Source organism: Haplochromis burtoni, unplaced genomic scaffold (assembly GCF_018398535.1).
Source record: "Haplochromis burtoni strain Fernald_Lab_line unplaced genomic scaffold, NCSU_Asbu1 Contig_62, whole genome shotgun sequence".
Taxonomy (NCBI): Eukaryota; Metazoa; Chordata; class Actinopteri; order Cichliformes; family Cichlidae; genus Haplochromis; species Haplochromis burtoni.
Genome location: NW_024582423.1, coordinates 1,841,053 through 1,855,986, shown reverse-complemented (window position 1 = coordinate 1,855,986; position 14,934 = coordinate 1,841,053). Strand labels below are relative to the sequence as shown.

General features: G+C 43.1%; 1 protein-coding gene across 3 annotated transcripts in view; it reads left to right on the top strand.

Annotated features, from left to right (window-relative positions):
- LOC102289064 (tetratricopeptide repeat protein 28) overlaps positions 1 to 14,934 on the top strand; it is a 196,185-nt gene that overhangs the window by 49,292 nt on the left and 131,959 nt on the right. Inside the window, exon 1 of one of the 3 annotated variants that reach the window (XM_005922728.3) lies at positions 1,445 to 7,466. The exons of the other annotated variants lie outside the window; for them this stretch is intronic. Coding sequence (XP_005922790.1) covers positions 7,440 to 7,466 — 27 coding nt within the window. The 5' untranslated portion in view covers positions 1,445 to 7,439. Of the gene's footprint in view, positions 1 to 1,444; positions 7,467 to 14,934 lie in introns of those variants that run through there. 3 annotated transcript variants of the gene reach the window in all.

Here is a 14,934-nt window from a genome sequence, read left to right as displayed (position 1 = left end):
TTCGATATGAGAGAGAAAGGAAAAAGAGACTGGGAAATTTTAGATGGATTTGGTGTGGTAGTGATGGTGGGAAGAAAGGTAATTGAAAAAGAGAGGCATACTTTTGGTTTTGGGGCTTTTCTAAATGAGGGAGTAGAGATGGGTGGGTCCGGCCACAGCATGGTTTCGTGTGTTTTTATGTGTGTGTATATCTGTATTCGTGGAAGCAGATAGACACAAACACATTCGAATGCATTGTCCTGTTCCATCTCTAAGTTTAGTGTATAGACTGAGGGGGACCACACAGGATCTCGGTCTCATGCGTTGGAGTGTGTGGCAACACTGTTATTATTGATCCCGCCACAGACGTCAAACCCCAGTGCTTATTTAACTGCCGGTCTGATTGAAACAATATGCTGGAGCCCGTTTCATCCGTGTCCAAGACCACTGAATTATTAAACACATCTCCAAAGCAAAGGTCTCTCTCTTTGCATAAAGTCGGAACAGAAATGCACTGCCGAGGGACTTCGGGGGATAAACAAGCCCTTCTTCATTAGTGTGATTGGAAGACGGAAAAGGAAGATGAGAAAATTAGTGGATGGGACTTAAGGAGAATAAAAAGATTATAATCGTGTGTCTTTATCACACATTAAGACTGTGAGGAATCACTGATTAAACTCTAGAATGTTTCAAAAAGAAAAAGAGCTTTTAATTGTATAATCACATGCTGTGTAGACTACAGATAAGAGTGTTTATGTTTCCTTTGTGGAAATAACATGGGCTTTTGGGTACATCAGGACATGGTTAAAACACCCCAGAGGCCTCTGTTAAATTATTTATGAATAGATGCATGGATGTTCTACATTGGAGAGATGTTTTATGGCTTCAACTCACAAGTTGCAAATTAACTGCAATACGCACACTGGCTGACACATTTGACTCGTGATTATAACTCAAACCACAGATTTCTTTCTCTTTTTCTTTCACCGTTTTATTGTTTAGCACTGATACTCGTTTTTACTTCTTACTCATTGGCAGGTTTATCGAGACATGTCACAGTTTCAAGCACATGAGCCAAAAATGGAATGAGATTTGTGGACCTGAACTTTCAAAAAAATGCAAAGTGTTGCTAAGCTTATGGTAGAAGAAATGGGTTTTGCCATCATGTTAGCGGTAAAACCTAAATTACATTAGTAGCTGATGTCTCGATGCACGCTCAATCATCCAGGTAAGTAAATCCCAAAAGGTTGATTCTGTTCATCTGGACGTAGAGATTTCAGTGGGAGAAACGTTTCGTCATTCACCCAAAGTGACTTCTTCAGTCTCAGCTGATTGCAGGTTTCCCCAACCTCACAGCCCATTTTTCATTCAGTGGTATAACTTCAGTTATTGTGCAAATGTACTGTTTATAGGGCTGGGGAAACCTGCAATCAGCTGAGACTGAAGAAGTCACTTTGGGTGAATGACGAAACGTTTCTCCCACTGAAATTTCTACGTCCAGATGAACAGAATCAACCTTTTGGGATTATTGGCTGATATTAGCTATAGCGTGTAAAATAAGTACTGAACATCTAACCAATTTCTAAATATATTTCTAAAGGTGCTATTGACATGAAATTCTCACCAGATGTCGATAACAACCCATCCAATTCAAACATGCAAAGAAATCAAACTATAGAAACACAACAATCAGGTGATTGGAGCACAGTGTGAACAAGTAATCTAATATCAATTAACACATCTTCTCTTTATGTTTTATGTGCAGCTTGTGTATCAGAATATCGGATTTTTGCATCACCAATCATTGGTATCTGTATCAGTGTTACAAATAATGTATCAGTTAGACAAAAAACATGTTGTTTGATAAATGGGATCATAATCTGAACATATAATCTGCTTGGTTAGCACACATAATGATAAAAACTGTAGTGTTAATGTGCCGGGGTTAGTTAAATAAAGATAACAGTGTCTCTTTGTTGTGTTTTATTTTGCTCTGTGTCTTTGTCACTGTAGACACTGAACTGGAACAAGTGATGTTCTTATATGTTTTTGTAGGAAGACAGTTATATGTGTCTCTGTGATACATATATGCTCTCTTCTTATACTGGAAAATATCTTTAAGTCTAAGAAGGTGAAGCACGTTCCCACTCAGACAAACTGGTAATTGCATTTGCTATAATGATGCAGCTGCCAACACAAGGATTCAGCCTAGTTTTCTCGCACTGGTGAGCAAATATTTTCCCTGTTCCTCACTGTAGTCTGACTTCATGTAAATTGGTTCTTCTACAAAGACTCAGTGGTGTTGGTCGGGATGTGACACGAAGACCCAGCAAACAAATAAGATTTGGGATGGTTTTCAGGGTCTGTGACATCAGCCTTAGCTTGGGGGCACATTGGGTGGTCAATGCATGTGACCTTCTCATAGCGGGGGCTCCATAACCCCCATCCATCCCTATTAGAGGACACTTATCAGGGACAGCAGCCAGAGTGACACACTCCCAGCTGGGCTTCCCTGGAGAAAATACTGTGAAGCGCAGGGATAAATCCCCACAGTGCACTGAGGTGTGTTTCTGTGTATGCATGCATGTATATATCTGTACGTGTGTGTGTGTGTGTGTGTGTGTGTGTGTGGTTGTGTATGAGTTGCTCTCTGCAGATAGGACCCTGTGACTCTGAGATATGCACAGGCTCATTAATTAGAAGCTCTCATTATCCCCCCTCAGGCTCCAGACACTTAATCAACACCAAGCTCAAACTAAGACACATGCATGCACGCACTCTCACACACACACATGAACAGCCATCTCACAGAGTCCACAGCAGGCTCCATTCTGACACAACATCATCTAAGAATACAGCTGTGTAAAAGAGGTGAATGAGTAAATGCTGATGAGGGTTATTTGTTTTCAGTGATGTATGGCACAGCAGAGTGGTGGGTGTCATTGCTGTTTAACACTTTTATTGTTCTAATGTTGTTAAGCATTTCAAAACAGATTCATCCGTCTGCCATGTCGCGCAGTGGAAGCAATCCGTCAAATAGCGTAAATTATATTCTTATGTTTTAAATTTCGATGCTGGAACAAATGAGCTTTCAAGACTTTTTGCTTTATGAATCTCGAATGCCTGCGAGGTTTACCAAATGTCTGTTCTGCCGTCTTCCAACATGAAGCGTTGACACTTTATAGCTACCGAACAGTGCGGTGACTGCCATGTTTGTACTGTTACCTTAACCTGTAAATATATCTGTACAGAGGATGTTAGACATTACATATCCTTGTGTTTGTGTGTGTTAGTGTGTGTACTTTACTGGTTTAAAACCTCAGCCCCTAAAATTAAAAGGATGCTGTTTTTTCAGAGAGGGGATGGACGGTGCTCAGCGACACTCTGATGTTGGGACTTCAGAGTGAGTGCTGGGATAAATTACACTCAGACATTTGGAAGAGCTTTTGGATGACTATTCTTCAGTCGTGTGTTAAATACCTTTTCAGTTCTCCTTCTATTCAGTCGCAAAGTGCGACAGACAGGTTGCCAGCTCTAATAATACTTTTGGGTGGAGCCTCAGAGAGTGTGTTTAAGCAGTTCAGATTTATGATGGGATGATTCTTCCTCCACCCAGTTATGAAGTTGTGGAAGAGCGTTCTTCCAGCTATGAAGTATAAGGCATCTAGCAAATAAGACGGGGAATGCTGTGAGCTCAGCTCAGTAGAATGACTTACATGTACAGTTAATAGTCACATTTCACCTTTAAGAAATAGTTTTAAATGCACCTGTGCAAGCTGAGGTCAGTTTGGGACATGAAGCGTCTGAACAAGGCTGCCTGAGTGTTGATTGCACCCGATCGGGCTATGTCAGATCTGAACCAAGAGTTTGACCAAATAAAATGTGTGGCTTGTGGAAAGGTTCAGCAGCTATGAGGCGTCTGTAGTAGTAGAGTGACAGACCTTTGCGCCTTACTTGAATTAGTTTTATTGTAATGCAGTTGTCCAACGCCAGCAGACGAGCCTAACTCACCAACCCTCTGAACAAAACATACAGCGGAGACATTTTTGAGGGCGTTATTGGCAAGAACAAGAAAAGGAAGCGCAAACTTTTAAACAGCTCCAAGTTGTGGAAAATGAAAGAGGGGGGAGAGTTGGGGGCGGGGGTTGGTTGTTTCCCTCTGAAGGCTGGAGTCTGATTTCCTGTGCGGCTGTGATTGGGAAAGCAGAGGCACGCACAGGGAGCCTGCTTCTGTATGGAGATGCCAGATGACAGGCTGTTGCTGAACAGCGCGCTGAGCTGGCCTTTGATTGGTCATCAAAAACGCCTTTTATGAAACAATCTCCTGTGTAAACCTGCTTTAGAAAGTGGGGCTTTAATGTGTGAGCGTGCGTGTGTGGATGAAAGAGAGCACAAGTGTAAATAGTATCTTATTCGTGTGGTGTGCTGCACAGACCCAACAGGAGTCATTTGTGGCCATGGGAATACAAGCTAGGGAAAAATATAGACGCTGTATAATACAGGCACACATAACTCCCACCTCTCTTGACTACAAATGTGTGCTTTGATCACAGTGCCAGCTGCGGATGCGGATGCAGTGACAGTGTTTATGTTCATCCGAGTGTTTCACGGACTCATTTTGCGCAGCAGGAGTTTGTCCATCGGGCCATATGTCAGCTTCGCCCCTCCTCCTGCTGCCTTTTGTTATCTTGGTGACCCCTAGGTGCACTGCGGACCCAGCTGACCCTGAAGACACACTAGTTTATTGACAAACTCACAGCTCCATAGAGTCAATTACCTAAACCAATTTAAATCACAAGCCTACTGGTTAAACTGGTTTCACCTGCACTTCAATATTGACCATTTCTTTAATCCAGCTTTCCCCTTATTTGAGCTCATTTCTGAAAATAGAGAGAGGGGCTTTTATTGTTACTCTCTTAGTGCTCAATCGTGTATCTGGTGATGAGTAGTCTATGTTTTTGCTGCAGGAGCTGGGTTCAGCATCATTAGATATGTTTTTCTGATGACAGCGGTGGTGCACTGATTGAAAAATTCTGGGTATTTCTGATGTTTATTTTTAAGGTTTTTTTGTTGTTCCTCTTTTATTATCAGGCAACAAAAGCAATATTCATTATAAATGAATACCGGAACTGTTGTAAAAGTTTTGAGCCCCTCATGACACTATTGTTGAAAGAGCACTTTTAATCATAGAATTTTATAAAACGGAATCACAGATTAGAAGATTAGAAACGGGTAAAAGGCCAGTGGCAGAACGAGACACTGATAATTCAACTCATCGCCTGCTGATAGTCATTCTTCTTCAGTGTGTCTCTGACGGTGATTCCAGTGTGTTGTTTGTTATCATTTCCTCTGTTCTTAATTTAAAAGAAGCAGGTATTTTTAAACCGTGCTCACCAATAATATTTTGCAATGTCAGATCCCTGATGTGCGGTAACATATTGCACAGTTTATTGCATGTGACAGTTCCTCTCAGCAGGAAGAAACACGTAAAGTGTGTAGAAACAGGGCTCTAGCTGTCTCCAGTGTCCAAGGCTCTCTGTCCTTTGTAAACTGTACCCTTTATGTGTGAATTCAGTCTCTTCTTGCCATGAAAATATTCAAAATAATCAAGGACAGTAGCTTCTATTGAGAATGATCAAGGCAGCAAGCTCATGCAGCAGCACTGTGTAGTGTTATTTGAATTTTTTGAGCTTATTTACACCCGTTTATACTGTGATGATCTGCTAACAGATTCACTTCTTTATGTGAGGTTGGAGACTTAAATTTTTTAGCGGCCTAAGGTCAACAGTCGTCCCTCCTTATGTGGGGGTGCACAGCATTACCAGTCCAATTATCCCACATATTTAAACAATATCCAACATTTTGAATGTCTGTTGTTTACAAAAGTGAACGCAGCGTCACAGAAAATGTGAGAGAGAAAGCGATGGATGCATCGCTGCTGCGAGCAAAGATGATTACCAGACAGATGAGCAGCTGAAAAAACGGTCCACAGTAAAGGGAATACACCAATGTGCAAAGGCTATCGCAAAAGACTACAAAAACAAACTTTAGCTTCCATTTATGTTTCTAAGAATTTGTAAAATTGTATTCATATAAAAAGTAGTGGCTGATGCCAAACATTTAACCTGCAGAGTTTGTTTTTGATGTCAGATACACCCACCTCTTGGCTTTGGTAAAGTATCCCAGATTCATTTATTTTGTAGGGACGTGGTCACGCTATAGGAGATTTTCGGAGAAAAATAATCACATATTCTTTAGATTCATTCTGAACTGAACAGCTTTAATCATCTTCTGTGTGACTATTGTTTGTTGGAGTGTGAGGTCTATACCGACAACTTAAACGGACACAAGGACATTTCCTGAAAATCACAAAACCCTGTCCTGTGTTTAAAGCATGTTGGGCTGCCACAGCAATTGGCACGTGGTTAGAGAGACTGCTCGAGGATTTAGGATCTAGGGATGTGTCCTTGAGCGACGCACCAATCCACAGCCCGCCTCCTGTCTGGGTGGCAGCACCATCTAAGTGCGTAAATGTAAAGCGTACTTTTTGGCAAGTCTTTGGACGGCGGCGCTATGACCCTGCTACCTTACGACCGCTCAGCTCCACTGCTACAAGTCTCTAAACTGTGAGGCTGGAGGAGCGCAGGGAAGGAAGTCATCAGAAAGCTGTAGTCCAGTTTTTCTTTTCTTTTTTTCTTTTTTTGCTGTTGCGTGAACCAGGATATCCTTCCAGCTGCAGAAATTCCAGGGATTTTTTTTGGTGCTTGAACCCCCCTTCTCATAAAAGTAATCCTTGCCTGTCGCGCCGTCTCCACCGACCTCTGTGTGACTATTTCTCTACGAATACTTCCAAAAGTCTGTTTCGGCCGCTGGAAAACGGGATTTGACCACTTGTGATGAGTGTTTTTGCATTTTGGTAGTCATTTCGCTTCCCTGTGGTCTGCTCCGCATCGACTAGGACAGATTGGACACAGTTTATTCGCACCGCGCTGGACTAAAATTTGTAACCTAATTATAGGGAAGACTTCTCCTTCTTCTTCTTCTTTTAAAGAAAAAACTTTAAGAATAAATCTTCCTGAAACAAGATCCCGATTGGTCCCGGTGGCGCTGATCTTGCGTGCCGAGTGAAGAGGGACCGGGTTCATTACGGACTCCTACTTTGGATTTACGCACAGGAACCTTTCACGCAAACAGTGTCAGTTGACACAATGTGTCTCTGATTTATCCTCCGAGCTTCAGTTGTGGATTTAACCGTTGTGTGATTTCTGTTGACTGTGCTGTCTACCCCGAAATTGCCGCAAAGCTGAGACTCGCACACCATCATGCATAGCTCCTTGGAGAAAATCTGCTGCAAAATCGAGGGAAGTCGAGAGGCAGCATGACTTGCGCTCTGGATTTCTTTGAATCTACATTCCTTTCTCATATAATATCTTAATGCTGTTCCATTTTGGTTTACAAATATGATGAAATGGCAGCCCCGGAAGAAGGTGAGTGTTTCTGAGATATTTTGATGATAACGTTTCTCTAGTAGATCACAAGTTGGGCAGAGGGGCTCGGCCACAGACTGCCGCTCTGCCTGTTCGCTTACTACAAATGATCGGCTACACCTATAGTAGTAATCACATTAACGTTGTGCACTAAACTATATTAAACTGTAGCCAAAGCAGAGTTTATAAGGACGAGCAAGTTTCTGTTCCGTTACACTTTGATCTTTATGGATATTTTCTGCCACAGAAAATCCGTTTTAATGATTCCGAGTACAGTAATTACATGTTAATTATAACATGTAATTTAATTTCACATTACTAGTGCACATGCCAGGGAATAAAATGTGTCATGCACTGACGAAGAACATGTTAACCCACATACTGCTGTCGTGTATGCCCTGTACCTCTTTACAACATCCGACAGCCCTGCGTTCCTGGACTAATCAAGACATCAGTGATTAATGCGTTGGGCAGTGAACCTCTGGAGTTGTGGGAATATAAATCGCCCAATCAAGTGTCAAAATGAAAAATAATCTCGTCAGGTTTAAAAGTGGGTGGAAAAAGAAAGGAAACATTCTGCTAAAAGTTTCAGAATAAACCAGCATCACTTCTTTAATGCCTCTTTTAGCATTTTATTTTCTCTTTAGGATTACTAAAACATGTGTCCAGGTTTCTTGTTTCCATGATCAGATATACATTTACTCTCAAGGTTGTATTGTTATTGCTTTCTATCACTGCTCAGTTTTCATAGCCGTGGGGTATTACAGCATGGAAAATATCTGAAAATCATCTGGGGTCTGTAAAGAAAAAAAAGGGGGGGGGGAAGGGAAAAAAATAGTAGCACAAAAATGCCTAAGATTAGGATTTTTACCAGCAGGGGGCACTTGTCTGACAAGAAACAGTTTTTCCCTTTACAGAAGCAGCTTTACTCTGGTCTGGATTCAAAGGAGAGAAAAAAAATGAAAGGATGAGTAAGTCCTTTCCTTCATTTGTCAGCTGTTTTGGATCATTCAGAAGACTTTGTTCGACAGCAGCATAAACACTTGCAGGATTTTTCCTCCTGGCCCAGATCTTTTTTCCCCTGCTCAGCTGCAACTTGATGATGATCTGTCTTTGTGGCTATTCGGGGCACTGGTAAATTAACAGTGTAACCACTACCACTAGCACTGGTTGTAGGTCTTCAGTGCTGTTTCCTAAATTAGATCTCTGTGTTGTTTGTTCTCCATCAAGTGTCATTAATGTGGCTAATCTCTTCCTGAAAGATGGGATGAAAGCAAATTATAAAACCCAAGCTCCTTAATGTTGAATTATCAACACAGAAAATAAATTGCGAGCACGTCCTAATGATTTCTACAGCTGTGCAGTGTGTCTGCCAGAATCATCCGTTAGGTTCCCCCCTTTGAGGACTAAAAGCCTTTCCACGCTGCAGGAACTGATTCCTACCCCCAGCCCTTCAGTCATGTGTACTCAACTTGAAAACACCATAAAGATACACTCTCTGTCATATGTAGATTATTTTTCGTGGATTTCAGTGAGGTGAGTTGCACCAGAGCGCTCATTTTGGGGATTCATTTCAAAGAGCAAAATGGTTACTCGGTTTCGCCTGATGTTGATTAATTAACCTGTTGGTTGTATAGGATGCAAGATGCATATGGATGAGCACAAAGCACTTAGAGCAGAAAACGCAGACCCAACGAGCAGTGTTCAATATTTTGAATTGCCATGCAAATAGCGTGTGTGTTTTTGTGTGTCTGACATTGTCTGTTCACCCTGAACTCTGGTAGGCTGCCAAAGATGTCCTCCAACCTAGGTAGTGCAAAAAAAAAAAAAAATGCAGTTTACTGGAATAGAAAGCAGCCATTGTGCTCCATATTGTGGAGAAAGCAATTTCTTTTGAATCCAATGCTCACTTGAGAAAGTGCACACAAACTAATTTCACAAACAGTCCTTGAGGTCCCCTCTCTTGTGTTTATCAGCTTCTCTTTCTGTCTCTTTGCTACACTTGTAGAGCGTGAGCAATCAATGTAAGTGTGGGAGAGTCATATTGATTCAGGTTGAGAGTCCCATCCACTTCCTCCTAATAGTAATGAGTCAAAATTCTTAATCTGGAATGTTGAGCAGAGAGAGGAAATGTTGCCGTCAGAGCGGGTTGTCTGTTGTGGAAAGAAAGGAGCGTGAAAATGCTTTCATTCAGGGGGATTGTGAGATTAACTTTTGATTTGACAGACTTGGTTTGAACAACTGAGGTGATTAAGAAAGTCCATGTTATACAAGCTTAAAACGTGGATGGGAAGGCATATGACTAAAGGCTGCTTTAGACTTTTATTTCCAATACTGGTTCAGTAAAGGTGTATGTAGTGATAATCATTATTTTCCACAGAGATGGCTTATTTTTTGTTGGTCTTTGAAGAACTACTTGTGTTTTGTGTTTGCAAGTGTAAAAAATGCTGTGTGGATTTTTGTGGCTTTACAGCAGTAGCTGTACAGGGTGGGTTTCATACAGGGAAGTAAGCATTAAGGAATGTCGTCTGTGCCTGTCCTGTAGGGAAAGGTAACTCAGGAAGTCAGCTAAGAGATGGCAATGTGCCTGCACTGGCACTTTTAAGGCACCAAGTCACACCCAGACAATGAAGAGCCTGTGGGAGTGTTGCTTTTAAGACAGTGGATATCAAAAAAAGCTGTTTTTCGGTGTCTCCATATGTTTGTGCACACAACTCCAAAGAGCTTTGGACATTAATTATGGACTTGGCAGGAAAACTAAGTTCTTTTCCTTACCCATGATTTTCTTTTGCTGAAAAACACTGCACTCTCCTTTCTTTGCTGCCAAATGTGTTTTCAAGTCACGGTCACTCCGTGTTTTCTTGGGCAGAATGGCTCACAACCTGTTGGTGGTCTTAAAAAGCCAGCCCCTGCATTTAAAGTTCACATAATATCTTGTGGCAGTGTGACCAAGTCCAAAGGAAGTTACTGGTTGTTTTTGTGGAGGTGCCAGATGTTTCTGTGGGTTCTACACAGTTGACATAAGGCCTTCTCACCTGAGATGGACAGGATGCTCATATTTCTGCGGCAAGACTCACTTCAAATCTGACTTTTACCATCAGCAGGCGTGCTCGTACATCTCTGGCCATGTTCATTGACTTTTTACCTCCAGGATTTTCTCATGCTGCTTTTCCTCTTTGATTTGGTATTATTTATGAGCTCACTGGTGGAGGGGAAAGGGCTATCTCCTCCTCCCAGTTCTCCATCAGTCCATGTGACGTCTCATGGCTGGCAGCAGCACAGCAGTTTTGGAATACATTAAAAGCAGGAAACACCCATGAAAATGTGAAAACACCGTTGGAAGACAGATATCTGATGAGCGAAGAAAGCCAGCGTAGCTGTCACTGGAGGGAGGACTCACTTGGGAGGACGCGGGAGTGCTGGACAAAGATTGAAATACATCAGGGAACAAATGAATGGGGGTCTAGATTGTAGGCTCTGTAGGAAATAAGCAGAGCGCTGGGTGGATATTGCAGAGAAGAAATGGGATTGCTGTAGCGCTTGATGGCATTTTTAGGTGGTTTGGATTTGAAGGAGAGAAAATGGGGACAGGCTAAGAATAAGAGGGTGTAAGAGATGGTGATTTGGAGATGTGGAGTTGAGGAGTGAGAGGCCCTAGAGTGATGCAGCAGGTATAATTAATGATAGGGAGTGATAGCACCTGCTGTTCCTGATGTTGCGCTGTATTTAAGGCCCAGCTCACCAAGCGGAACTGGATGTGGCTACGTGGCCAGCCTGCTGCCCCGTCCCCCCCTGGGGAGCGGAAAGATAGGATGGGGTCGGGGTATTGGGTCAAGTTAGGAGGGCTGCAGCGTGGGGAACAACGACTCAGCAATGCCGGTGACATTTATGTGCCGCACTTGCTCCGTTAATCCCATTCCTCTGCCTCCCGCTGGGAGGGCTGGACAGAGATGGAGGACAGAAAGAAAAGCTTCCTGGAATGCTAGGCATCCTCTTTCTCGTACTGTGACGCAGTGGTCTGCAGGCATTTGCTGGTAAGGCACTCCTGGGAGTGTGCTGTCAAAATACAGCAGGAGAGACAATGGTGACTGGGCCATCCTGCTCTCATTAATCCTCATTCCTGGGACCTGCACATTCCACTGTGAGTGTTGAGATGGATTTTTGGATAGCAAGTGGTAAATACAAGAATTGATTTATGTGTAGAACAGTCCATTTGTAATGTTTTCCTCTGAGCCTCAGAGCACTCATTTCTGATTTGCTACACCATTCCTTCTCCCTCCAGTGATTGTGTTTGAGCAAATGGACCCATGTTTGAGTTTATTGAGGTCATTGTTCCAGAGGTGTGGTCAGCTGCTCTTGGGGCTCAGAAGGTGCCTGTCTCTGGGTGCCTCCGCGGGGAATAAGGCGGCCCTAACTTGATGGACCACATCAATTGGAACACATTTTCTTTTTCTGTGAGGTGGAACAGTCATGTGTAGGACTTAAGCTCTTTTCTTTTCAGTCTTTTCATCAGTTAAGCTTCTGTATTATGTGCTCAGTCGTGCATGTTGATGAGAGCCAGCACTTTAGACATAATCTGGGTGAAACATGTTTTGAATAAGGGCTGTCAATGGCACTGGAGCCACATCGCTTCAGCATATGGCCTTAAAACATGAATACTTTTCTCTGTTTCACAACATTTATCAGAGCGCAGCTGCCAAAACCACAGTCTCTACATTCCTTTATAACTCCACACTGGACGCTTTCCAGTGGGTCCTGTCTCCAGGCCCTGCAGCTGTCTCCAACCAATGCAGTCTGTGTGTTGTGACACACAATCGCATCTAGTGTGTTCCAAAGGGGGCCTGTGATCCAGCCTGCATGGAGACGTGTGAAGAGCACCACTAATACCACCCTGTCTCATACTGATGCCCCTAACTCTCGCTAATTCCATCTCTTCTATTGTCAGAGATGGAATTCATAAGCCCTTCTTTGAAGGCTCAATTTTGCAGGAGTGTGTCCGTGGCTTAGCTGTTGCCCTTAAGCCTGGACTTGCCGTTCCATTCCATGGATTGACAGCCTCCTGAGTGGTCAGCGTCTTGTCCTTGCGGAGATTATTGATGATTATTGAGTGTGAAAAAAAGAGCATAACTTAATTAACCCCCGCATCTTCATGATCACTGCCCACTTGGACAGATGGCACATAGTGTAAGAGAGAAGCAAACGAGATTAGCCTGAGCCCCTCTCGCCTCTAAAGTCAGAAAGAAATAGGTGCTGTGCACTGTTTTTGTAGTCAGACTGTGTAGCAGACACACACACCAACAGCCTCAGCAGAGTGTTTCTCCAGGGGTCACAGAAACAACCAAACCCAGAGCAGATTGTTTTAGTTCCCCTCACCATCAATCTGGTCTAGCTGGCCCTGCTTCTCCTTGCTTTTCTTGCCACATAGGATATGGCGAGGGTAGCAAAGAAAGGCTTTTATTGCTGGCTGTAAAATCCCACAGAAAGGAACGAGAAATGGCACCGAGCACGACCCATTGAGCCTTTTCTGTCTCCGCTTCCCACGGCTCGTTTTAGTTGCTACTCCTTCTTGTAAGTTTGGATATATTTATATGAGGCTTATACTGGGATATTTATGTCAGCCATATGTTTGGAGCTGCTAAGATATGTGGGCCAAGAGCACTGCCATATCCTCAGCGGGCTTGTCTCCTAAGGGAGATTCATGATTCCAGTTTCTTTAACAAGGCAGACAGACAGGTGGTGACTGACAGGCCCGATGAGATGGAGTCAGTAATGAGGACTACAGAACAAACCCCCATGCTTCTTCTTCTCAAATGATCTCATACCTCATAGATTTTATATATTTAAGTTGGGTTTCTGTTGCAGTCTAATAGAGATGCAGCCGCTTACAGCACAAGGCAGCGTTCGCATGTCCCATCGTCTCACCTTGGCCTCTCTCTGTCCACACCTGTGATCCAGAAACAAAAAAAGTGTATGATACTTTTTTCTGCGTAATAAAAAAATGTAGCTTACATTTCAGTGACCTTAGCACTTCCAGCTGTAATATATCACCGCTTAAAAATGATACATCTGTAAATGAATGTGTGCGTGTCAACTCGTGTATCCCGATGCGTTTGCGACTCCTTTTTTTTGGTATTTGTCTTGATGTCTCTTGGAAAAATGTCGTCTTGACAAGTGAGCGATATCCTCGTGTCAGATAGGACATGATTGATGCAAACCGTGCGATATTATAATCCATCAGATAGCGAATCGTTTTGCCTTCGCCGTTTCCTCCTGCACCCTGTTATTCCCCTCCTCCACTTCTCTCCGCTGATCTATATTCCTGCGGCTGAGGTCAGAGGCCACAATAGAGCGGCATTGTTCAGCAGTCTGGAGAGTGCTCCAGTTACCGCTGTGAAATCTCAAGCATCAGCAGCTTCTTAGCTGTTTAAATATATTGTACAAGGCTGAGCACTGCTACAGGGGCTGACTAGACACAATGTCTACAGTGTGACGTTACATTATTTTAAGCAGTGTTTTAATTTATAGCTGAGTGAAGTGTGTTTTCTGCCTTTTCTTGCCACCTGTTTGGGTGTCCTCCATGATGAAATGATGCAGAACGGGAACACGTATAGTAGCGCTGCTCTGTGTTCTGCAATAAAAATACCAAAAATGGTATGCACACTCATTCCAGCTGCTTCACTGAGTGCTTCAGAAAACATACATGATCAGTCACCGGAACAAAAGAATGTAACTTGGCACACAACAGTTGGTGTAATGGTTCATGTGTGAAATTACCCTCCCAATTTACATATCGGGAGAGACCCTCCCTCCCACTCACTCTGTGTCTTCCTATGAAAAATCGTCAGTTACACAAAGTAGACGGCAGTCCTCTTCAGGAATGAGGCTAAAATACTGTCTTTACCAGCACAGAAAAGTTCAGCTGTATGGAGCTCAGCTAGTAAGTTGCTGAGTCAAAATGTTGAGCGGTGTAATGAATGTGCGTGCTGTTTTCGATTTTACAGACGCTGAATACTTCTCGTTTGTTGCCGCTGGGCTGTGCACGTTTTACAACCGTGTGTGCCCTGGGGACATCATTGTAACATAGCTATGCTGGCTGGCATTTGGACATGTGAAATTATCCATGCCTGAGTCTTGTCAGTGAATATGACTGCATGTGTCCATCAGGCTCTGACCAGCAGCAGCAGCAGCAGCAGGCCTCACCAGGCTGCCTGCTCTAAGCAGATCTGTGGAAGGATACAGCAGAACCTGCACACAAACTTCCTACCGTGAAGTGTTTTCTTCCACACAACTGAGACATTGTATTATTTATAGCACCGCAGCTAGTTCAACAGCTCCAAACTCATAATAATTCATATTAGGTTCTCAACTACAATACAGCTTAACTATACTTGGTTTGAGCTGAGCTGTTGACATTTACACCGACAGATCTATTTCCCCAAGCTCTCTGCCACTCCATCCTCTCCTTCCT